We start from the raw sequence: 21,305 nt of genomic DNA, 5'->3' as shown, positions 1-21,305 counted from the left end.
ACAGGAAATATTCTCCCTGAGGTTATACTTGTCACACTATAATCAACTGGTAAGAAAAACATATAATGTATAAATTCTGTAAAACTTCTTAATGAATTTGCATTTTAACAACAACCTCTACATAGATATATATGAAAAAAAAGTTAGGCCAGGCACAATGGCTCACGCCTGTAATCCCAGCACTTTGGGAAACTGAGGTGGGTGGATCACCTGAGGTCAGGAGTTCAAGATCAGCCTGGCCAACATGGTGAAACCCCGTCTCTACTAAAAATACACACACACACACACACACACAAATAGCTGGACATGGCGGCGGGCACCTGTAATCCCAGCTACTCGGGAGGCTGAAGCAGGAGACTCGTCTGAACCTGGGAGGCGGAGGTTGCAACGATCTGACATCGCACCATTGCACTCCAGCCTGGGCAACACTGCTCTAAAAAGTTCAGTTTACTCAACTTCCATTAAGAAAAGGATTAGAAAACATCATTTATTGGCAGGCTGGAAAATACTTACTCATTTCTGGTTCAGCAGTGAGATCTGCAGTCACAAAATTAGAAGGAAATAACCCTATGCCTTGATGGGTTTCACCTTTCCACCAGTTAGGATCACTATGACAAACAGAAAACAATGCTTTACCACAATATTTTTATTTCTATAAATCTTTATCTTTTGTAGTATTTAACTTACACTATTACAAAATTTGAATCTCACAATAACCCACTGAAAAGGCCAATGAATCTTCCATTATTATTTCTGAGAAGACTCAGAAAAGGTAAGAAGCTATTAAACACAGGGTTGTTTATCCTTTTGACTGTTGAGGCATGCTTTGCAGTTATGGACTCTCTCCCAAAAAAGAGGCACCCATATGAAAAAATTGTCAGCTTCAGGTGGTTCACAGGCTCCAGAGTAAGAAGGCTTTGTAATGAGATATAAAGACAGGCTCTCACTTTCAGTCTCCATTCCTAAATCATTGCTCTTTCCAGTACACATCAGCAAGGTTTTTCTTTTTATCTCCCAACAGAACAAATATGAAAGATGACGCTGTTCACAGTGTAAAACATTCACAAAGAGTACACTCCTAGGTGTAAACTCTAGTATATGGAAAGCTAGCAAGCACTCAATAAATGTTTTTGAAAGAACAGATGCAAGGTTTTGTGCAACTTCCAGCCAAACAGCTCAAATTTTACTTCATTTTCTTCCATTCAAAAAACCAAACAAATAATTAAAAAAAAAAAAAAAGTTAAAATATGTCTGAATGTTTGTGTCTTCCCAAAATTCACAGGTTGAAATCCTAACCCCCAAAGCAATGGTATCAGAAGGGGGGGCCTTTGGAAAACGATTAGGTCATGAACGGGATTAGCAACCTTATAAAAGAGACCCTAGAAACCTCATTGCCCCTGCTGCCACGTGAGGACACAGCAAAATGACAGCCTTCTACAAACCAGAAAGTGGGCCTTCCACATACAGCGAATCTGTCGGGTCCTTGACCATGGACTTATACTCCGGAACTGTGAGGAATAAATTCCTGTTGTTTTTAAACCAGTTAGTCTATGGTAGTTTGTTATCCAAATGGACTAAGGCAGTAAGTAAGACAGACACTACAGGAAGAACTTTAAATCAATTTGAGCTGATTTTTAAAAAACACCTGCAAATTTCAATACTGCATTATCAGTAACAAGCATCAGTGACAATTCATTTTCAAGTAAAACATCACAAAGCTATAGTAAAAAAACTGATGCACTGTATCACCTCCTGAATAAATGTATAATTCCATATAAAATAAAGTTGTTCCATATGGATATACTGTTCTGTGTAAAAAAACTCAATAGATTATATATTTCTTACAAATTCCATTAAGTACATATACATACTCAGTGTTTTTCCAGAACTGTACCTTTTTAAATAATGTAACAACTTATATTATTAGGTAGAACCAAAACTGAATAGATTAAACTAGGCCACCAAAACAAATGAAAAACTAAGAAATAAGAAAAAAATTAAATGACAAAATAAGAATCCACTGAGTATAACACAAGCAAATCAGCCAACTGTCTGCCATACAGAGAAGCATCTGGGTCAGTATTTATTATTATATTTGGTAACTGCAAGCAACAGGAATAATATGAAACACGGAAGCCCTACATACTTTCATACAAATTTTAAATGTAATATTAACATTACCTGTCATCAAGAACTGTAATAATTTCTCCAGCTTTAAAAGTAAGTTCATTATCTTCAGCAGCTTCAAAGTCATATATAGCACGAACTTTTCGGCCTTCATGTTGGTGGTTAGTTAAGAGGTTGGATGTGCTTGGATACAAAGTGGAAAGCGTGGTTGACTGCTGCCTTTGTTCCTTGAGAGACAACTCAATGGCTAGAAAACAATGAGTTTTTAAAAATCCAAAATGTTATTATGCCCAACAATCTGAAGAAGTAGAAAAAGACATCAAGGTAAAAGGTATTCTTCCTTCAACAGCATAGTTAGAAACTAGAACATACCCTGATATATTGAACAAAAATCATTTTGTCAGTTTTATTCATTCATTCACAACTGAAAGTTTAAAAATAAATTAACAAAATTGGAACAGCATGGTAACTCCTATTTTTACTGAACAAATACAATGTAAATTATTCTGGGTAATAAAAAATACAAACTCTTAGATCTACTTTTCTTTTTCAGCTGCAGATATTTTGCATTTTCCTTGACCTTTTAAATGTATTCCTATAGCTTAAGTTTTCAAGATAATCATCAAAATTGCCTGGAAAGTCAAGTGTATCAAGCTTCACTGCAGACTTACTAAATCAAAGCTTTAAAGGTAATCTTGAAGAATCAGGATTTTATTGCTCCAAGGGTAATTCTTATCAGTCTAAAGACTCAACGTAACAAATCCTCTAAAATAGATCTCAAATGTGTCTCCTCTATCTCCACCACTACTCCCCCAGTGCAGACCATCACCATATGTCATTCAGGCTCTGAAATGTAATCTCAGGGCATTGATTATCCTGCTTTCAACTCAACCCAGAGCCCTTTCTGCTCTTCCACTCTTGTTTTAGATTAATAAAAGAACCAACATGAAAACAAAACTTTAAAGCTACTAAAAGTCAATACAGAAAACTACATTTTAGGACCCTGAGGTAGGGAACAATATTTTTTAAAAGCCACTAAAAAGTAAAAATCATAACAAAAAAGCAAACAGCTCTGGCCTTCTCAAAACTTAAAATTTCTACTTGATGAAATACACCATTATCAAAGTTAAGGTCAAAAACCGGGAGTAGATATCTACAATAATTAGATAACAAATTAATATTTCAAATAAAGACTTCTACATATCATTACTTTATTTAACAAAAGACAATTTACCCAAGAGAAAATCATAATGACCAGTGAATATATAAAAAAGAACTCAGTCTCACTAGCAATCAAAAAAATTAAAATTAAAATAACAGGACATCATTTTAAACCTACCAGATTCACAAAAGTTAAACCCTTAAGATTACTAAGTGTTGTCAGAGATTAATAATAGCTTTCATACACTGCTAATGGAAAAGCAAATCATACAACCATTTAGCAAAACTGAAGATGTACCAATGCCATGATCCAACAATATTGCTTTTAGTCACACGTAACAGAGAGAGTCACACATATGTGCACAGAGAATATGTACAAGAATACTCACTGCAGCCTAATTTTAGTAAAATAATAATAATAATAATAATCAGAAAGAATCCACACATCCATCAGTAGAAAGATAGAAAAACGTGGTATACTCATTAGTACACTGGAATATTACAGAACAGTTAATGGGTATGTCACATGAATAGATCTTAAACATAATGTTGCATGAGAAAAGCAAGTGGCAAATGGCACTTCAAGGGTACTACCTATGAAAAACAAATTTGTTAGACACAAAAAAGCACTTGATACTGTTTTTGGATACACAGGATAGTAAAAAACCGCCACAAAAGCATAGACTGAAAGGACACATGCAACAGCAACTGCCTCTCAAGAGGAAAGGGAAGAATACTAAGGAGGGCAACAAAGTAGGTTTCAGCTTTTGCTACCAAGTTCTATTTATTTTATCTTTAAATATCTCAGAGAAAAAACAGAGGCTTATCTTCTTCCCACCATCAGGGACTTAAAAACGCACCTTTTGCTAAATCTTCTTCTTCTTTTTTGTTAGCCACAGTACCAGGATCCTTGGCTGCAAGAGCTGGGCTTGCTTTTGCTTGTTCTGCAGCCTGACAAAAAAGAAGAACACAGCATTTGACGGTTGTTATCAAATTCTCCTCCCCTTACATACCCCTAAGAATTTGCAAAACCTTTCTCATCAATCTAGCACAGATTTCTGAAAAAAGAAATCCAAACTGCAGCAGCTTCCACCTTAAAGGGAGAGGGAAAAGAATCCGAATTGGAGGACACAGAGAGCAACCGGACACTTACAGGAGGCAGCCTAGGCATACCCTCCCAGGTCTGTGTCAAGAGGTTCAACTCAAAGCATATGGTACACAATTCAGAGAAGACAGCCTAGAGAAGATTTCAATGTGTTTTAAAAAAAACTCCAAAACCAGAAAAGGGGCTGGGAGAGAGAAAGAGATAATTACTTTAAACATAAATAGTTAAAATTTTTTAAATATCTATTAATAGTTATACTTATCATTTCCTTTTGGATCATGTGTCAGGATGTTATCTTCAGGAACTCATATACATATACATATATAATGATATAAATGCTCAAAAATCCTATTTTGTAAACCAAATTACAAGTAGCTAATTCTGACAGTGTATCACTGCCTCTATTAAATTGTGTAAATAAGGGAATGCACAACAAACAAACATATAAATCAATTCACACTTCTGGAATTACAAGTTCTTAAGCCTATGGGCTCCACGGCCTCTCAGTTTTTGCAAAGCATTCAAGGCAAATCAGAATTTCACCTATCTTACCAACCTCATTTCCAATCATTCCACCAGTTCCCAGAAACTGCCAGCAGTTCCTGAGCAGTCTATATACCAGTGCTTTACAAGTCTGACACTCATTTGCTTCTACTCACAACGTTCTCCCACTATGGCTTCTTTTGCTCCATTCACTTTTTCCCTTTTGAGTTTGAACACATCAGTCAGTAATCAGCTAAAATATCACTCTCAATGAAGCATCCCTAAACCTGTTAATTACACATTCTCTTGTTTGTTCTTATGGTAACACCTTTAAACAAGGTACTGTGATTTGAGTGGTTAAGAATGTAAGTTATGGAGTCAGGCAGACATGAGTTCAAATCCCAGATCTACCACTTTCTAGCTGGATGTCACTGGGCAAATTAGCCTTGGTGCCTCAAATTCCTCATCAATAAAATGAGTACAATAATAGCACCTACACCTCATGGGCACCTCATAGCCTATTTAGAATATTAAATTAACACATGCGATTCCAACATTAGATGAGATGCGCTCATTCAGGGTTTAAAACAAAAAGTATGTAACATTACCTCCAGGGCTTACAATGTATGTAGAGGTAATACACATGACAACTACAGTGTAAATGGACCTCTACGGATGCACAGTTTCTATTATTTTCCATCAAATATTAACTCAAAGTAGATTATGAAAAGTTATGAATGTATATTGTCATTCTCAGGGCAAACAATTTAAAAATGGAATTCTAAAAAACATTCAAATTGCCACATGTACAGCACTTAGAACAGTGACTGGAACATTGTAACAGGCAAAATCTCAGCTTCTGTTATAATTGTCTGATTACATGTCTGTCTCCACAACCAGACTGCATGTTCCCTGAGGGAATGTGCCTAAATATTACAAGCAATCAATAAATGTTTGTTGAGGGTATGAAAGGAAAAATATTCGATATTATGGTAAAATACAGTTCTACACTCCTCACTTACTGGATTTCGTATTGTCAAACAAACACACAGGCATTTATTTATTTATTTATGAGACAGAGTCCTGCTCTGTCGCCCAGCTGAAGTGCAGTGGCACGATCTCAGCTCACTGCAAGCTCCGCCTCCCGGGTTCACACCATTCTCCTGCCTCAGCCTCCCAAATAGATGGGACTACAAATGCCCCCACCACGCCCGACTAAGATATGTTTTTCTAAGTATATTTTTTTCATCTGAGTACAGAAGAAAATAATGTAAAAATATTAAGAAAAGTGATAAAGTCACCTGACTCATGATGATGCAGTTTTGTTAGCACTAACTTTTGATGTAAAGATAGAAGTAGGCTAGCAGCATTGCTACTGTAGTTGGCTACTAAATAAGACACGTGTCATTGTTACATTTAGAACCTGATGATAGAAAGGAACTTTGAATGAAAAGTGCACTTCGGGAACATACTGCTTCACATATCACAGTTTGTTTCTGCACTTCTCGACTGGTAGAGATTTCTTCACACACCATAAAAGTTCAAATCTGTCTAATTGTGAAGTTTGCCAAATTGTGAACAAAAATTTATATAAACCACAAAAGTTATTTCTGACCAGGCATACCTTTAGTTTTCAGAAGTGTCTGATAATTAAAACATTATCTAAAGAAAATTGAAACTAGAGATAGGTCAGAATTGAGAGTTTTTAAAGTTGTATTCCGTGAACCTCAAAAAGTTTTTTTCTTCTCAGCTCTTCTAAAAACAAATGCCTGGCCGGGCACGGTGGCTCATGCCTGTAATTCCAGCATTTTGGGAGGCTGAGGCGGGCAGATCATGAGGTCAGGAGATTGAGATCATCCTGGCTAACATGGTGAAACCCCGTCTCTACCAAAAATACAAAAAAATTAGCCAGGCTAAAAAAAGAAAAGAAAAATATATCTTCAGAGGTTTTTGTTAAGCATGCCCTAACAAAAATCTAGTCTGATGAAAACACAGTAATAACTTAAGTAACTAAGTGGCTTTAAAATCTACAGGGAGTTCTGCAATTGAACTTAGATGATATATTTTTTTCATTTAATGTGAAGCAATTTACATGTAGGGTTTCTAATAAGCTTTTCAGAAACCACTAAAAAAATCATTCTACCTCATCATATTTTACTTTATATATATATTTCTTGTAGGTGAAATATAGCTACTACGACAAGATTAGCTGCTACATACTTGCTAACATCTAGATCAAAGGATGAAAAGTAAGTCCTGTCTTTACTATTGCTCCTCTACGTCCTGAATCTCTTGAACAAGAGAATAAGCTAGTTTCTCTACCAATCAAGACACAATGCTCTTGCCAGTGTTCACTCCACTAGAAGCCTAGTCTGGACAGACACATATTCACTAACCTCTCTATCAAAGAAGGCAGACTCGGGCAGTGAAAAGAACACTGAACTGAGAATCAGCATGCCTGTGTTCTAGTTCCAGCTGTCAACTATGAGTTGTGGCCCTGGGCAAGTCACTTAACCACTCTGAGTCTCAGTTTCCTTATCTGTAAAAATGAGTGAGCGGATTAGATTAGAGGATCCCTAAAACTGTTTCCGTGGCTAAGATTCTAGATTAACCAAACAAGGGTACATATGGCACAATCATTAATTCTTCCTTTTCTTACAAGAGTAAGTCCCTTTGTGGACTGAAATGCGCTTTTCACTTGGACTGAAGGCTGTCCTCTAGAGCAGCAGTGCCTCTCAAACCTCAGCGTGCATACAAATCTTCTGAAGATCTTGTTAAAATGGAGATAATGAACCCATAGGTCTGGAGTGGGTTCAACCATGCTGCATTTCTAACAAACTTCCAGGTCATGCCAGTGATGCTGGTCAAACCACGTTCTGAGTTAACAAGAACCAAAGACTCTAGATATTTAGTGGGCTTGCATTTTCTCTACCTATTCTAGGTGGGTTCTCTGCAGTGAGTCTACTCTTTGATAAATAAACATTGTTTCTGTTGTCAACGAACGTATAATGTCTTGGATTATTCTGCTTAAGATTATTCCTTAATTATACAGATTCTAGAAACTAGACTGAGTAGTAACAACCAGCTATCAATTATGAATGAATGAATTTTCAGATATAATTTATCATTGTAAAGCCAATCAAAAATTAAAAAAATTTTTAAGAAGAAAAATGTCCTTTGCTTCCTTCCTCTCCCAAATACATTTTTGAGTCTTCACATCTCAAGAGTGCTCAGATAAACTGGAAATGCCTTGGGAAGAAAGCACATGTAGGTCTGGATGAATGTAGATAAGCTACATGACTCCCTGAAGTGGTCAAAATGTAAGCCCTCCACACTCACAGATTTCCGTTCATGATTTTATATCACTCATTATAGTCTGTTCCAGTCAATAAACTGGGGAAAGACAGTATAGTAAATCAGCACATATTTTAAGCCTCTTGATTAGTTGGGCATCCTAAAGGAAGGTTACCCAAAATAGAAATAGGAATAAAAAAGACATTTCTTGATTTTTTTTCTATATGACATAAATTAAAGATTGAATTTTTTTGGCACAAGGGCAGACAGGAGAGGAAAGTTAAGCTATTTAGTCATATCCACTAGGGAAAGGAAGACTTCTGTACTGGTCGGCTATTACCAAGGAAAAATACTTCAGGTGCTTCTCTTCTCATTTACCCCTTCTAGAGTCCTTTCATTGTTAATACAGGAATTCATAAATTTCCTCATCAAAAGAATCTCTCAAGTCATCCCTAACTTCTAAGGATATCCTGATTTTTGAGCTGTCATTCTTTGTAGACAATTATAGCATTAAGAGCATTTAAGAAGATAATGTTATCTAATTAATAAAGCTATTTTGTGTCTATTATTAAAACTGTACTGGCCGGGCTGGTGGCTCACACCTGTAATTCCAGCACTTTGGGAGGCCAAGACAGGCAGATCACCTGAGGTCAGGAGTTTGAAACCAGCCTGGCCAACAAGGTGAAACCCATCTCTATTTAAAAAAAAAAAAAAATTCCAGGTGTGGCCTTGCGTGTCTGTAGTCCCAGCGACTCAGGAGCCTGAGGCAGGAGAATCACTTGAACCCAGGAGGCAGAGGTTGCAGTGAGCCAAGATCACGTCCCTGCACTCCATCCTGGGTGACAGAGTTAGACTCCGTCTCAAAAACAAACAAACAAAAACTATACCAAAAAATTTCAAAAACTGCAAATTGTTAAACCAATTCATTTATAAAGAAGGAGAGAGGTTGGAGCACATTAATATTTCATTGTAACACTTTTCTGGCACCTCTGAATGCCAGAAAACTACTATTACTAACTACCAATACAACTAGTTACTAATACAATTAGTATTACTAATGAAAATTTCTCTGAAGTAGTAAAAAATGACCAGGGAATGAAGAAAAAAATTCAAATAAACATAGCTATTTAAGACAAACAAACTGCAGCACACACACAGCTTCATTCCCAAAATACCTGAGAGCCAATAGCTGGGAACGCAACTCCTTGCTCCTTAAGATTCTTAATCATTGCTGATATTAGACTAAGCTGTGGGTCATTCTTAAATTCATCTGTCCATTCAACCATAAGAGCCTTTAATTTTTCACATACTTTAGGATGACCCTGTAAAATAGAAAAAGAAATAAAAGAGCACCAATTTCCTAGCCAATGATTTAATACAGACATTTTAAATATAAAATTATAAAGTTATAGATTTTTTTGAATTACAAATTACACATAGCTATAGACAAATAAGAAAATATAGTTATTAGAAATAAAACGAATGTTCACACTATGAAAAAAACCCATAATATATATCTCACTTAAAATTAAAGCATTAAATAGGTAATAACATTTTGGAGATCTGAAAGGACTTCAGAATATTTTGTAATGAAGTAAGGTTTGTACATCAGTAAGACAAGGAAAAGTATCTGTTTCCTTTTTGCAAAGCAATACAAAAGTTGGAAGGTGAGAATAAACGATATAGTTCCTTTATTCCGATTTCCTGACTTCTTAATGTTCATGACTATGCATTTTTTCCATGATGCTTAACTATCTGGGGCCTGGTTTGAGATACACTGCATGTTAATCGTCTTGAAAATTTAATTTCTTCAAAATAACATAACTTTTTTTTCCTTTTTTTTCCCTGAGACAGAGTCTCACCCTGTGGCCCAGGCTGGAGTGCAGCAGCTTGATTTCAGCTCACTGCAACCTCCGCCTCCCAGGAGGGGGAGGAGTGCAACCGATTCTCCTGTCTCAACCTCCCGAGTAGGATTATAGGTGCGCACCACAATGCCCAGCTAGTTTTTGTACTTTTAGCAGAGGCGGGGTTTCACCATTTTGGCCAGGCTGGTCTTGAACTCCTGACCTCAAGTGATTCGCCCACCTCGGCCTCCCAAAGTGCTGCGATTACAGGCATGAACCACAGCATGCAGCTCAAAATAACGTTAACTCTTTATGGTTGATGTACAACACTGACTGAGGTTAGTCTAAGGCAGGTGTGCAGGGCACTATTCTTCTGTATTAAAGAAAGAGATAAATGTAGTGAGTTTTCAAAATAAATTATTTTACTCATTGCTTTATGGAAAAAAACCTGGCCAGTTCATTAAAATACTGATGTATCTTCATAGTGGCAATTATCTAAAGTCTTTTTATTTGATGTAATAGATATAAAGAAATCTTCACAGATAGCAGAGAAAAGTGAAGATAACTCCTCTATGAAATGTCATAAATGTATTTCAAATTAATGTTTACTAAATAATTAGCTAAAGCTTTTAAAAGTGGAGAAGGTTAGACTTTTAGATTACTCTATTGGAAGAAAAAGAATTCTTCCTAAGTGCACGTAAACTGTATTTTGGCCAGCGAGCACATAATGGATTTGTAAATGCTTTATTGAGACTATATATGAACTTAATTTGTTTAATAAAAGGAAATTTTTAAAAAGGGCAGGATGTTGGCTGGGCGCGGCAGCTCACACCTGTAATCCCAGCACTTTGGGAGGCTAAGGTAGGCAATCACAAGGTCAGGAGTTCGAGACCAGCCTGACCAACATGGCAAAGCCCTGTCTCTACTAAAATTTACAAAAACCAGCCAGGAGTGGTGGCGCATGCCTGTAATCCCAGTTACTCAGGAGGCTGAGGCAGGAGAATCGCTTGAACCCGGAAGGCGGAGGTTGCAGTGAGCTGAGATCACATCACTATACTTCAGCCTGGGTGACAAAGCGAGATGCAGCCTTGGAAAAAAAAAAAAAAAGGTGGGACGTTATTAGGTACCAAACCAATATGTTCATTGTAAAACATTCAGAAAATAAAGAGAAGTCCTCTTTGCCTATAGGTAGTCGTTTTTTGAAATGGCTGTTTGCACTATTATACACAGGTTTGTATACCACATTTTTCACCTACATTACAAAAAACATGGTATTAGAACCTCTTCATAAACAGTTGTACATCTCGACAGACATTCAGGACATTAAAAGACAATGCTTATTAATTAGTAGAAAATAACTAAATATTAATGCAAAAAGCAGGCAAGGGAAAGAATTATCACTTAACCATGATGTTCAAAAAGTACAGAATTTTAAATTCTTACTATATTTCTATACAGCTTTTTTTCTACTGTAACTTGGAACTATTCATTTTTCCCAAAAACATCAGGCATTTTCCCTTTTAACAAACAAAAACTTTTTCTTGATTTATAATACTCCCCCTAAAAAAGCTAAAAATAATGACCTTTAGAATGCACAAATTTTTACTGGGAGAACTCACCTATTACTAATTGAAAATTTAAAACTTTCCTGAATTGTGTGACTGGAATTCTACACGCAGTTGAGTGGGCAGCTGTAGGGTCACCAGTTCTCCCTGCTTTTTGCTGTGTCCCAACAGAAAAACAGAGTGCCTTGTCCCGCTCTGTGACCCAGCCAGCTGCATGTTTTCCACCATAGGTTTGGACCCAAACTGGGGCCTTGAACATTTTCAGGCACTGATAAAGTTGTTCAGGTTGCGGCTCAAAACACTAAAAGATCAAACGTGTTGCTAAAAACATAGAAACCAGCCCCAACCTTGAGTTAAATTCCTTAAATCCTCCTATAAATCTGCAGCCCTCATAAGTTTCCCTAATAAATGCTTTAGACTGATCACCCTGACATTTAGTGCCTCTTTTTCTGGATTCTCATCTAGCCCTATCTGGAAGTTTGGGGCAGTCCCTTGTGGGAACTCTCCCGCCACCACTTTTGAGGCAACTCCAGCTGTGGGTTCGGCCAGTAAGAACAGCAGTATAGTATTAAAATCCTGTGATGGCCAGGAAGTGGCCTTATTGATAAAGATAAAAACTCAACGGTGCCATAGACTTTTCGCAGTATTTCTGAAAGGTTTTCCATTAGGAAAACATCTTGTGCCTACAAAAACGGTACCTAAAATAGACTGATATTATTTAATTAGATATAGAAATACCTGTTTTCTTATCAGATGAAAGTATGATGGAAAGAACAGGTTAAAAATACTGTAATATGGCTTGAAAAAACTAACTCAAAGTTACATGAATCTGCAGTCTCTTCAGCAAAACATAATATTTATTTATATACTGGATAGACACATCCTAGAAAGGATTTCTTAAAAAGCACAGAATAGTCCTTTGTGAAGATTTAAACAATAAAATATGTGAAGAAAGAAGACTGCCTTAATTAATTTCTGGAAATAATGCTCCTTACCTTATTTAATACGTTGCTTACTTCACTAGCAAAATCTCTTGAACATACTTCTAAATGAAAAATTTTGCCACAGTTTGATACACATGCTCCTAGAAGCTAAAAGCACAAAATCAGAAGTTAAAGGGGCTCCATTGTGGCAGATAATTTTGTGGTACAGGTTAAAAGAAACCACTCACAGTCAAAGCCTGCATAGCAACGTGAGGATCTTTGTGGTTCACTCTTCTCATAATAGACCGAAGACAATCCTTAGGTCTAAAAAACAAGAAAATAAAAATTACTTAATAATACGTCTAGTTTCCCCCTGCCCCTTAAACTGTTATAGACAAAAGACTATGATAAAAAGGGAGACTATGATAAAGTAGGGAAATTTAATTTTTATTAATAACATGGTTGAAAAACTGTAAATTAGTTCCTTCAAATTTTTCAAACAGAATTAACAGGCTCTCTTATTAGTAATCATAGATGAGGCATTTCAGGATAATTCTGGGTAGGAAAAAAAACAAAGCTTTGAAAATAAAATGGTAGGTCATGACTTCCACTTCCAGCCAGGGTGGAAAAACAGACCAGACTATACACTCCCGTTGTAAACAATTAGAAAACTGGAAAAATAGATTGAAAATACACATTGAAGTTAACTTTTTAAAGACATGAGGCCACAGGCAGTACTGAATGATAATCCACAAGAAGGAAAATTAATTAGATAAGCCAGAAGTTTGCCTCAACTTTCTGCCTAGAGGCAGTTTCCAAGTATCAGTGAAGACTTTCTGAAAAACCCACACATGCACAGGTGAAAAACTCCATGAAACTGGTCAAAAAGCGACCAGGGCAATATGCTAAAGAGATCCAAAGTTCACACAGTTGTCAGAAATGAGACCACAGTGAAGCATCTATTGAAAATCCAGAGCATTCAGTGGATATACAGGGGAGTTTAGACCCTAGCAACGCAGCTCAACCATACCTACACATGGCCTAACAACATAAGCCACAGACAAATGTAACAACTTCTGAAAAATAAAGTCCAACACTCCTTAACAGGAATACAACACCTGATGCTCAACAATGTAAAATTCAAAATACTAAGCATTCAATAAAATGATATGAAGACATGATATGAAGAAGAACACTATCACACACAACTAGCAGAAAATTCAGTCAACTAAGAATGCAGAAATAACAAAGATGATGAAATTAGCAGTCAAGGACTTTATATAAGCTATTAAAGTATGCTGGAAATAATCCACATAATCATGAAGAAATGATATATTAAAAAGTGCCCAGAGAAAACTCTAGAGACAAAAAATATGTAAAGTGAAAAATGGATGGAATTAATCAGGTAAGAATGAAAGATCAGTCAATTTGAAAATATGCTGAAAGTATCTAAACTGAAGTACAGAGAGAAAAAAATGAAAAAATTTAACAGAGAGCCACCACTACAAATACTTTTAAGAGAGAAATGAAAATAAAATAGCTTGGGTGCAGTGGCTCACACCTATAATCCCAACACTTTGGGAGGCTGAGGCGGGCAGATGGCTTGAGCCCAGAAGTTCGAGACCAGCCTGGGCAACACTGTGAAATCTCATCTCTACAAAAAATAAAAATAAAAAATACAAAAATTAGCCAGAAATGGTCCCAGCTCCTAGGGGCACAGGGAATGGCCTAAGGTGGGAGGTTCACTTGAGCCCCAGAAGTTGAGGATGTAGTGAGCTGTGATGGCAACACTGTACTCCATCCTGAGAGAGAGAGTGAGACCCTGTCTCAAAAAAAAGTTTTAAAAAAAAAAAAAAAAAAACCATAAAAACTATTTGGTTGATACACAAAAGACAGAAAGAGAAAACAGAAGAAACATAACCAATCATCTAGAAAAATGGCAGAGTAAGACTGTAATCCAACTATACTTGTATCAGTTCACTACTGTTAGCAGTTTTCATAACAAGGAATACTAACAGGGATAAAGAGAGACAGTACATAATAATAAAACGGTTAAGTCCCCCAAGAAAACATAATTCTAAATGTGTATGAACACAATAATAGAACTTCAAAATATATAAAGGAAACATTGATAGAGCTGAAAGGAAAAACAGACAAATCTACTGGAAACTTCAACATGCCCCCCTCAATGACTTGATAACACAAGAAAAAAAATTACCGATATGGAATACTTGAATGGCACTATGATACAACGTGACCTGACTGGCATTCCACAACAATCCACCCACCCATGGCACTATACCCATTTTTTCCCATGTACATGGAAAATTCAACAAAATGGACTGCATTCTGTCCTGTAAAACAAACACTGATAAATGTGAAAGGACTAAAGTCATACAAAGTACATTCCTTGACCATAACAAAATTAAACTACAAATTGATAACAAAATGATAGCATAAAAATATCCAAATATTTGGAAATCAAATAACATATATCTAATGCTTACATCAAATGAAATCACAGAACCATAATTTCCCTTAAGGACATGAAAGTGAAAGCACACTATCCAGTATTCTGTATAAGAATGTTCACACAGGCTCTGCTCATAGAGTCAAAACCTGGATACAATCCAAATGCTCATCAACAGATGAAAGGATAAACTGCAATATATTAACACAATGTAATACCTCTTCCCAAAAAAACAGGAATATTGATACACACAAAAATATGAATTCATCTTAAAAACATATTGAGCGCGGCCGGGCGCGGTGGCTCAAGCCTGTAATCCCAGCACTTTGGGAGGCCGAGACGGGCGGATCACGAGGTCAGGAGATTGAGACCATCCTGGCTAGCATGGTGAAACCCCGTCTCTCTTGGCCGGGCGCGGTGGCTCAAGCCTGTAATCCCAGCACTTTGGGAGGCCGAGACGGGCGGATCACGAGGTCAGGAGATCGAGACCATCCTGGCTAACACGGTGAAACCCCGTCTCTACTAAAAAATACAAAAAAATTAGCCGGGTGAGGTGGCGGGCGCCTGTAGTCCCAGCTACTCGGGAGGCTGAGGCAGGAGAATGGCGTTAACCCGGGAGGCAGAGCTTGCAGTGAGCTGAGATCTGGCCACAGCACTCCAGCCTGGGTGGCAGAGCGAGACTCCGTCTCAAAAAAAAAAAAAAAAAAAAAAAAAAAAAAAAAAAAAAAAAGAAACCCCGTCTCTACTAAAAATACAAAAAACTAGCCGGACGAGGTGGCGGGCACCTGTAGTCCCAGCTACTCGGGAGGCTGAGGCAGAAGAATGGCGTGAACCCGGGAGGCGGAGCTTGCAGTGAGCCGAGATTGCGCTACTGCACTCCAGTCTGGGCGACAGAGCGAGACTCCGCCTCAAAAAAAAAACATATTTAGTGCTAGACACAGGAGTACTAACAATACCATTTCATTTTATGAAATTCTAGAAAAGGAAATTTAATCTATAGTGACAATGCATATTAGTAATTGCATAAGGTAGAAGGAACTTTTGGGAGTGATTAAATGCCATCTTGGTTGGGATGATACTTATATAGGTGTATATATTTGTCAAAACGCATCAAACTATCAAACCATACATGTACAAGGGATGCATTTTTTGTTGTAGATAAATCATAGCTCAGTAAAAACAGATCTATTTAAATGACAGGTCAAGCATGTAGCAAACATGCATTTCATGGGGATGTTTTATGGTAATTAGTGATAATAGTAAAGCAGAGTAACCACTCATATAACCTATGAAACATCATGTGCTTAGGCTCTCAAAAATTATATAATAGCAAAGGACTTATTCAGTGTTCAAAACATTCACAGCAAACCAAGTCCTCCATTTACTGAAGTACAGTTCCTTGCCCATGATGCCAGTTACCAGGCAGTAATAGGCACTAACAAGATTCATACCTGTCACTCTCAAACATGCTATGTTCTGGCCACAGATGTGCCTCCCAATAAATTAAGATAACATAAACAGGGAGTCTTTATATAAGTCAAAAGGATAGCCTCAAAATATTAAATCATCAGATTAAAATGACATATATTTTCCTCTAATAACACATTGTCAACATCTATAAATTATTTCAACTAAAAATAATACAATATATTATTCTCAAGGGCATATGGACATTACACAGGATAAACAATGTTAAGTCACAAAACAAGTCTCTACAGATTTAAAAAGATTTAAAAAAATCATAGAAAGCATGTTCTCCAAAGACAGTAGAATAAAATTTGAAAGAACAAAGAAATGTAGAAAATTAAAATATGTGAAAATCAACATCCTCCTAAATAGCCAATGGCTCAAAGAAAAAAATCACAGGTGAAATCAGAAAATACTTTGAGATTAATGAAAAGGAAAACATAACCCAAGAAAACTTAAGGGTACAGTAAAAACAGTGCTCAGAAGGAAATTTATACCTATAAGCACCTACATTTAAAAAAAAAAAAAAAGATGATCTCAGTACTACCTCACACCCATCAGGATGGCTACTACAAAGAAAAACAGAAAAAATCTAAGTGTTGACAAAGATGTGGAGAAACTGAAACACTTGTGCACTGTTGGTGGGAATGTAAAATGCTACAGGTGCCGTGTAAAACAGTATAATGGTTCCTTGAATAATAAAAATAGAATTACCATATGCTCCAGCAATTCCATTTCCAGGTATATACCCCAAAGGACTGAAAGCAGGCAGGGTCTGGAGGAGATAGTGGTGCACTGGTGTTCACAGCAGTATTATTCGCAATAGCTAAAAGGTGGAAGCAACCCAAGTGTCCACAGACACATAAATGGATAAGCAAAATGTGGTATATACATACAAAGAATACTATTCGGCCTTTATAAAAAGGAAATTCTGACATATGCTACAACAGGGATGAATCTTAAAGCCATTATGCTGGTCACAACAGGACAAATGCTGTATGATGCCCCTTAGATGAGGTACTAAGAGTAGTCAAAATCAAGACCAGGCACAGTGGCTTGCACCTATCATTCCAGCACTTTGGGAGATGAAGGTAGAAAGATTGCTCCAGCCCAGGTGTGTGAGACCAGCCTGGGCCATATAGTGGGACCCTGTCTCTACAAGAAATTTTTAAAATGAGCCGGACATGGTGGCACACACTTGTAGCTACAGAGGCTGAGGTGGGCTGATCACTTGCTGCAGTGAGCCATGATTGTGCTACTGCACTCCAGCCTCAGTGGCAGAGTGAGACCATATCTCCAAAATTAAAAAAAAAAAAAAAAAAAGAGTAGTCAAAATCATAGACAGAAAGTGGTTGCCAGGGGGCCTGGAGAGCAGGGAATGGGGAGTAGTTGTTCAATTTTGTTCAATTGTTTAATGGGTATACAGTTTCAGTTTTAAAGAGTTCTGCTACCCGGGAGGCTGAGACAGGAGAATGGCATGAACCCAGGAGGCGGAGCTTGCAGTAAGCTGAGATCGCACCACTGCACTCCAGCCTGGGCAACAAGAGCGAGACTCCGTCTCAAAAAAAAAAAAAAAGAGTTCTGGAGGTAGATGGTGACTATAGTTCACAACATAATGCAGGTATTCAATACCATTAAGATGGCAAATTTTATGCTATGTTTATTTTGCTACAATCTAAAGAATTGGGGAAAAAGATCTCAAATCAATAACCTAAGATCATACCTTAAGAAACCAGGAAAAAGAGCAACTAAACCCAAAACAAGCAAAGCAGAAGGAGGGAAACAATAAAGAGAGGCAATAAATGAAACAGACAACAGAAACACAATAGAGAAAAGCCAATGAAAACAGAAGTTTTTTTTTTTTTTAAGGATCAACAAAACTGAAAAACCTTTGGTTAGACTGGCCAAGAAAGAAAGGTGGCTCAATTTATTAGAATTAGAAAACAAAGAGGGAACATTACTCTCAACCTTACTGAAATAAAAAGGATTTTACAAAACACTATGAACAACTTTATGCCACCAAATTGGATAAACCCAGTTAAAATGGACAAATCCCTACAAAGACAGGAAACTACTGAAACTCTGGTATGCTTAGGTGTTGAAAGAAAAAAAGAAAAATAAAAGAAACTGACTTAAGAAGAAACAGAAAATCTGAATAGAGCTATGTAACTAGTAAAAAGACTAAATTACTGATTAAGAAAACCTCCCACAAAGAAAATCTCAGAACTAGAAAGCTTCACTGGTGAATTCTACCAAATGTTTACAAATTAACATCAACTCTTCATTTAAAAAAATACATAAATTAAACAACAAAATTAAAAGCTTTTGTGCATTAAGGGACACCATCAATAAAGAAAAGTCAACCCACCAGAATGGCAGAAAATATTTCCAAATCATACACATGACAAGGGATTAACAGCCAGAATACATAAAGAACTCCTACATCTCAACAACAAACAACAACCCAATTCAAAAATGGGGAAAGGACTTGAATAGACATTTCTCCAAAGATACACAAATAGCCAATAAGCACATAAAAAGATGCTCAACATCACTAGTCATTAGGGAAATGCAAATCAAAACCACATTGAGACGCCACTTCACACTCACCAGGCTGGCTACGTTTTTAAGAAAGGAAAGAGACCAAGTATTGGAGGGGATGTAGTGAAATCAGAACACTTGTACATTGCCAGTGGGAATGTAAAATGGTGTAGCTACTGTGAAAAGTGTGGTAGTTCCTCAAAAAATTAAGTATAACCACATATAATCTAGCTGGGACTCTAACCAGTATCTGTACACCCATGTTCAGAGTAGTATTAATAGTATTCACAACAGCCAAATGTCCATCAACAAAAGAATGGATAAACAAAATGTGATATACAACGGAATGGTATTCCGCCTTAAGAAAATTCTGACACACGCTATATATACAACATGGATGGACCTTGAAACCATTATGCTAAGTGAAATAAGCCAGACACAAAAGCACACATAATTCTATGCTTCCACTTACATGAGGTACCTAGAATAGACAAATTCATAAAGACAGAACATAGAAAAAAGTAACTAGTGGCTAGGAGGGGAATGGAGAGCTATTATTTCAAAGGTATAGAGTTTCTACTTGGGATGATGAAAAAGTTCTGAAAATGGATAGTGGTGTTGGTTGAATAATACTGTGAATGTACTAAATGCCAATGAATTACGCACTTAAAAATTATTTAAATGGTAAATTTTATGTTAAATATATTTTACCACAATAAAATAAATGAAGTACTAATACCAGCTACAACATAAATGAACCTCCAAAAAATTATACAACATAAGATTGGGCACAGTGACTCACACCTATAATCACAGCACCTTGGGAGGCCGAGGCAGGCGGGTCACCTGAGGTCAGGAGTTCGAGACCAGCCTGGACAACATGGTGAAACCTCATCTCTACTAAAAATACAAAAACTTAGCCAGGCACAGTGGCATGTGCCTATAATCCCAGCTACTCTGGAGGCTGAGGCAGGAGTATCTCTTGACCCCAGGAGGTGGAGGTTGCAGTGAGATGAGATTGTGCCACTCCACTCCAGGCTGGGTGACAGAGCTAGACTCTGTCTCCCAAAAAAAAAAAAAAAAACTACACCACATGAAGAAAGTTGGTCACAAAAGAACACATATTGCAGAGCTCCATTTATATGAAATGTCTGTAATAGGCAAATCCATACAGATACAAAGTAGATTAGTAGTTTCCAGGAATGAGGAGAGGTGGCAATGGGAGTGACTGCTAATGAGTACAGGTTTCTTTTTGGGATGATTATTGTTCAGTAATTAGATACTGTTGCACAAACTTATGAACACATTAAAACCCACTGAATTGCATATTCTAAAATGGTAAATTTGATGGTATGTGAAATATACATATATTTATAAAAGCAAAAACATTTATCAAGCAATTTGAACTCCAATGAGCCCTGGAAAGTAAAGCAATACGCTTAAGTATAATTAGTTAGCACTGTAATAAATACAAAAAATCCTTTTTAATAATTATATAGAAAAATTAGGATACAAGGTAGGATTCCTGATTTTAAGGATTCTCAACTGCCTGTGAGGCTGCTTCCACCTAAAGAGCATGAAGGGAGAAACAACACACAAAAGAAGTAATATTTATTGAATGTCTATTATGTGTCAAGCATTCGATTTTTTTAGTCTAAAACTTTTTTCTTCTACTTTACTGATTTTGTAAGATATTAAAATTTTCGGATAGCAGCATCATTAGACTGAAGAAACTATGTACTTTAACACTATTATTTAGATTTGGCCTTTTTCACAGTTGGACTTAATTTAGGAGCCAGGGTCTGCGATCCCATACTAACTTGCAGTTGTGACTACCATGCTGACATAAAAACACAAAACAATCACTTCAAGGCATGGTAAAGGCCAGATAAAAAGAATTATTTGAATACTAAACTTAAAATCAGTAAAAAATAATCCAAAGATGATTCAGCTGAATAAACATTTTAGAAAATAATCCTGTACACTTTATTTACCAAATTTTAAATAAAATTGATTATATATTTTGTTTACAAATCACTTTTTTATTTTTAAGGTATGAAACCTGTGGCTTTTGGAAAGGATGATGGGGAAAGGTGTATTGAAATGAAATTATTCCTTTTTATTTTAGACATTCCAATGTTATTTTACCACAGCCAATTGTAAAAACCAAGGCAAAGATATCTTTGGCACCAAAATAAAATCGGTTACTGAACCATTAAAAGGACAGAGCTGCAAAGCCAGTAAGAATGCTCCTAAGTGCTGATGAACACCTTGTTTGTGCAAACACAGCAGTATCTTTTTAGATACTAGCTTAAAAATCCCTTC

General features: G+C 36.6%; 1 protein-coding gene across 4 annotated transcripts in view; it reads right to left on the bottom strand.

Moving 5' to 3' along the window:
- Positions 1-21,305, bottom strand: part of STAM (signal transducing adaptor molecule) — an 84,490-nt gene that overhangs the window by 29,219 nt on the left and 33,966 nt on the right. For all 4 annotated transcript variants that reach the window (XM_030940989.1, XM_030940988.1, XM_010354749.2 and 1 more), the window contains 6 exons: positions 12,751-12,826; positions 12,575-12,670; positions 9,346-9,492; positions 4,149-4,239; positions 2,182-2,374; positions 514-608 (listed from right to left, as the gene is read on the bottom strand). In XM_030940989.1, coding sequence (XP_030796849.1) covers positions 514-608; positions 2,182-2,374; positions 4,149-4,239; positions 9,346-9,492; positions 12,575-12,670; positions 12,751-12,826 — 698 coding nt within the window. The remainder of the gene's footprint in view (positions 1-513; positions 609-2,181; positions 2,375-4,148; positions 4,240-9,345; positions 9,493-12,574; positions 12,671-12,750; positions 12,827-21,305) is intronic.

This window comes from Rhinopithecus roxellana, chromosome 11 (assembly GCF_007565055.1).
Source record: "Rhinopithecus roxellana isolate Shanxi Qingling chromosome 11, ASM756505v1, whole genome shotgun sequence".
Lineage (NCBI taxonomy): Eukaryota > Metazoa > Chordata > Mammalia > Primates > Cercopithecidae > Rhinopithecus > Rhinopithecus roxellana.
Note: the sequence above shows the minus strand (reverse complement) of the source record. Positions and strands in the feature narration are given on the sequence as shown.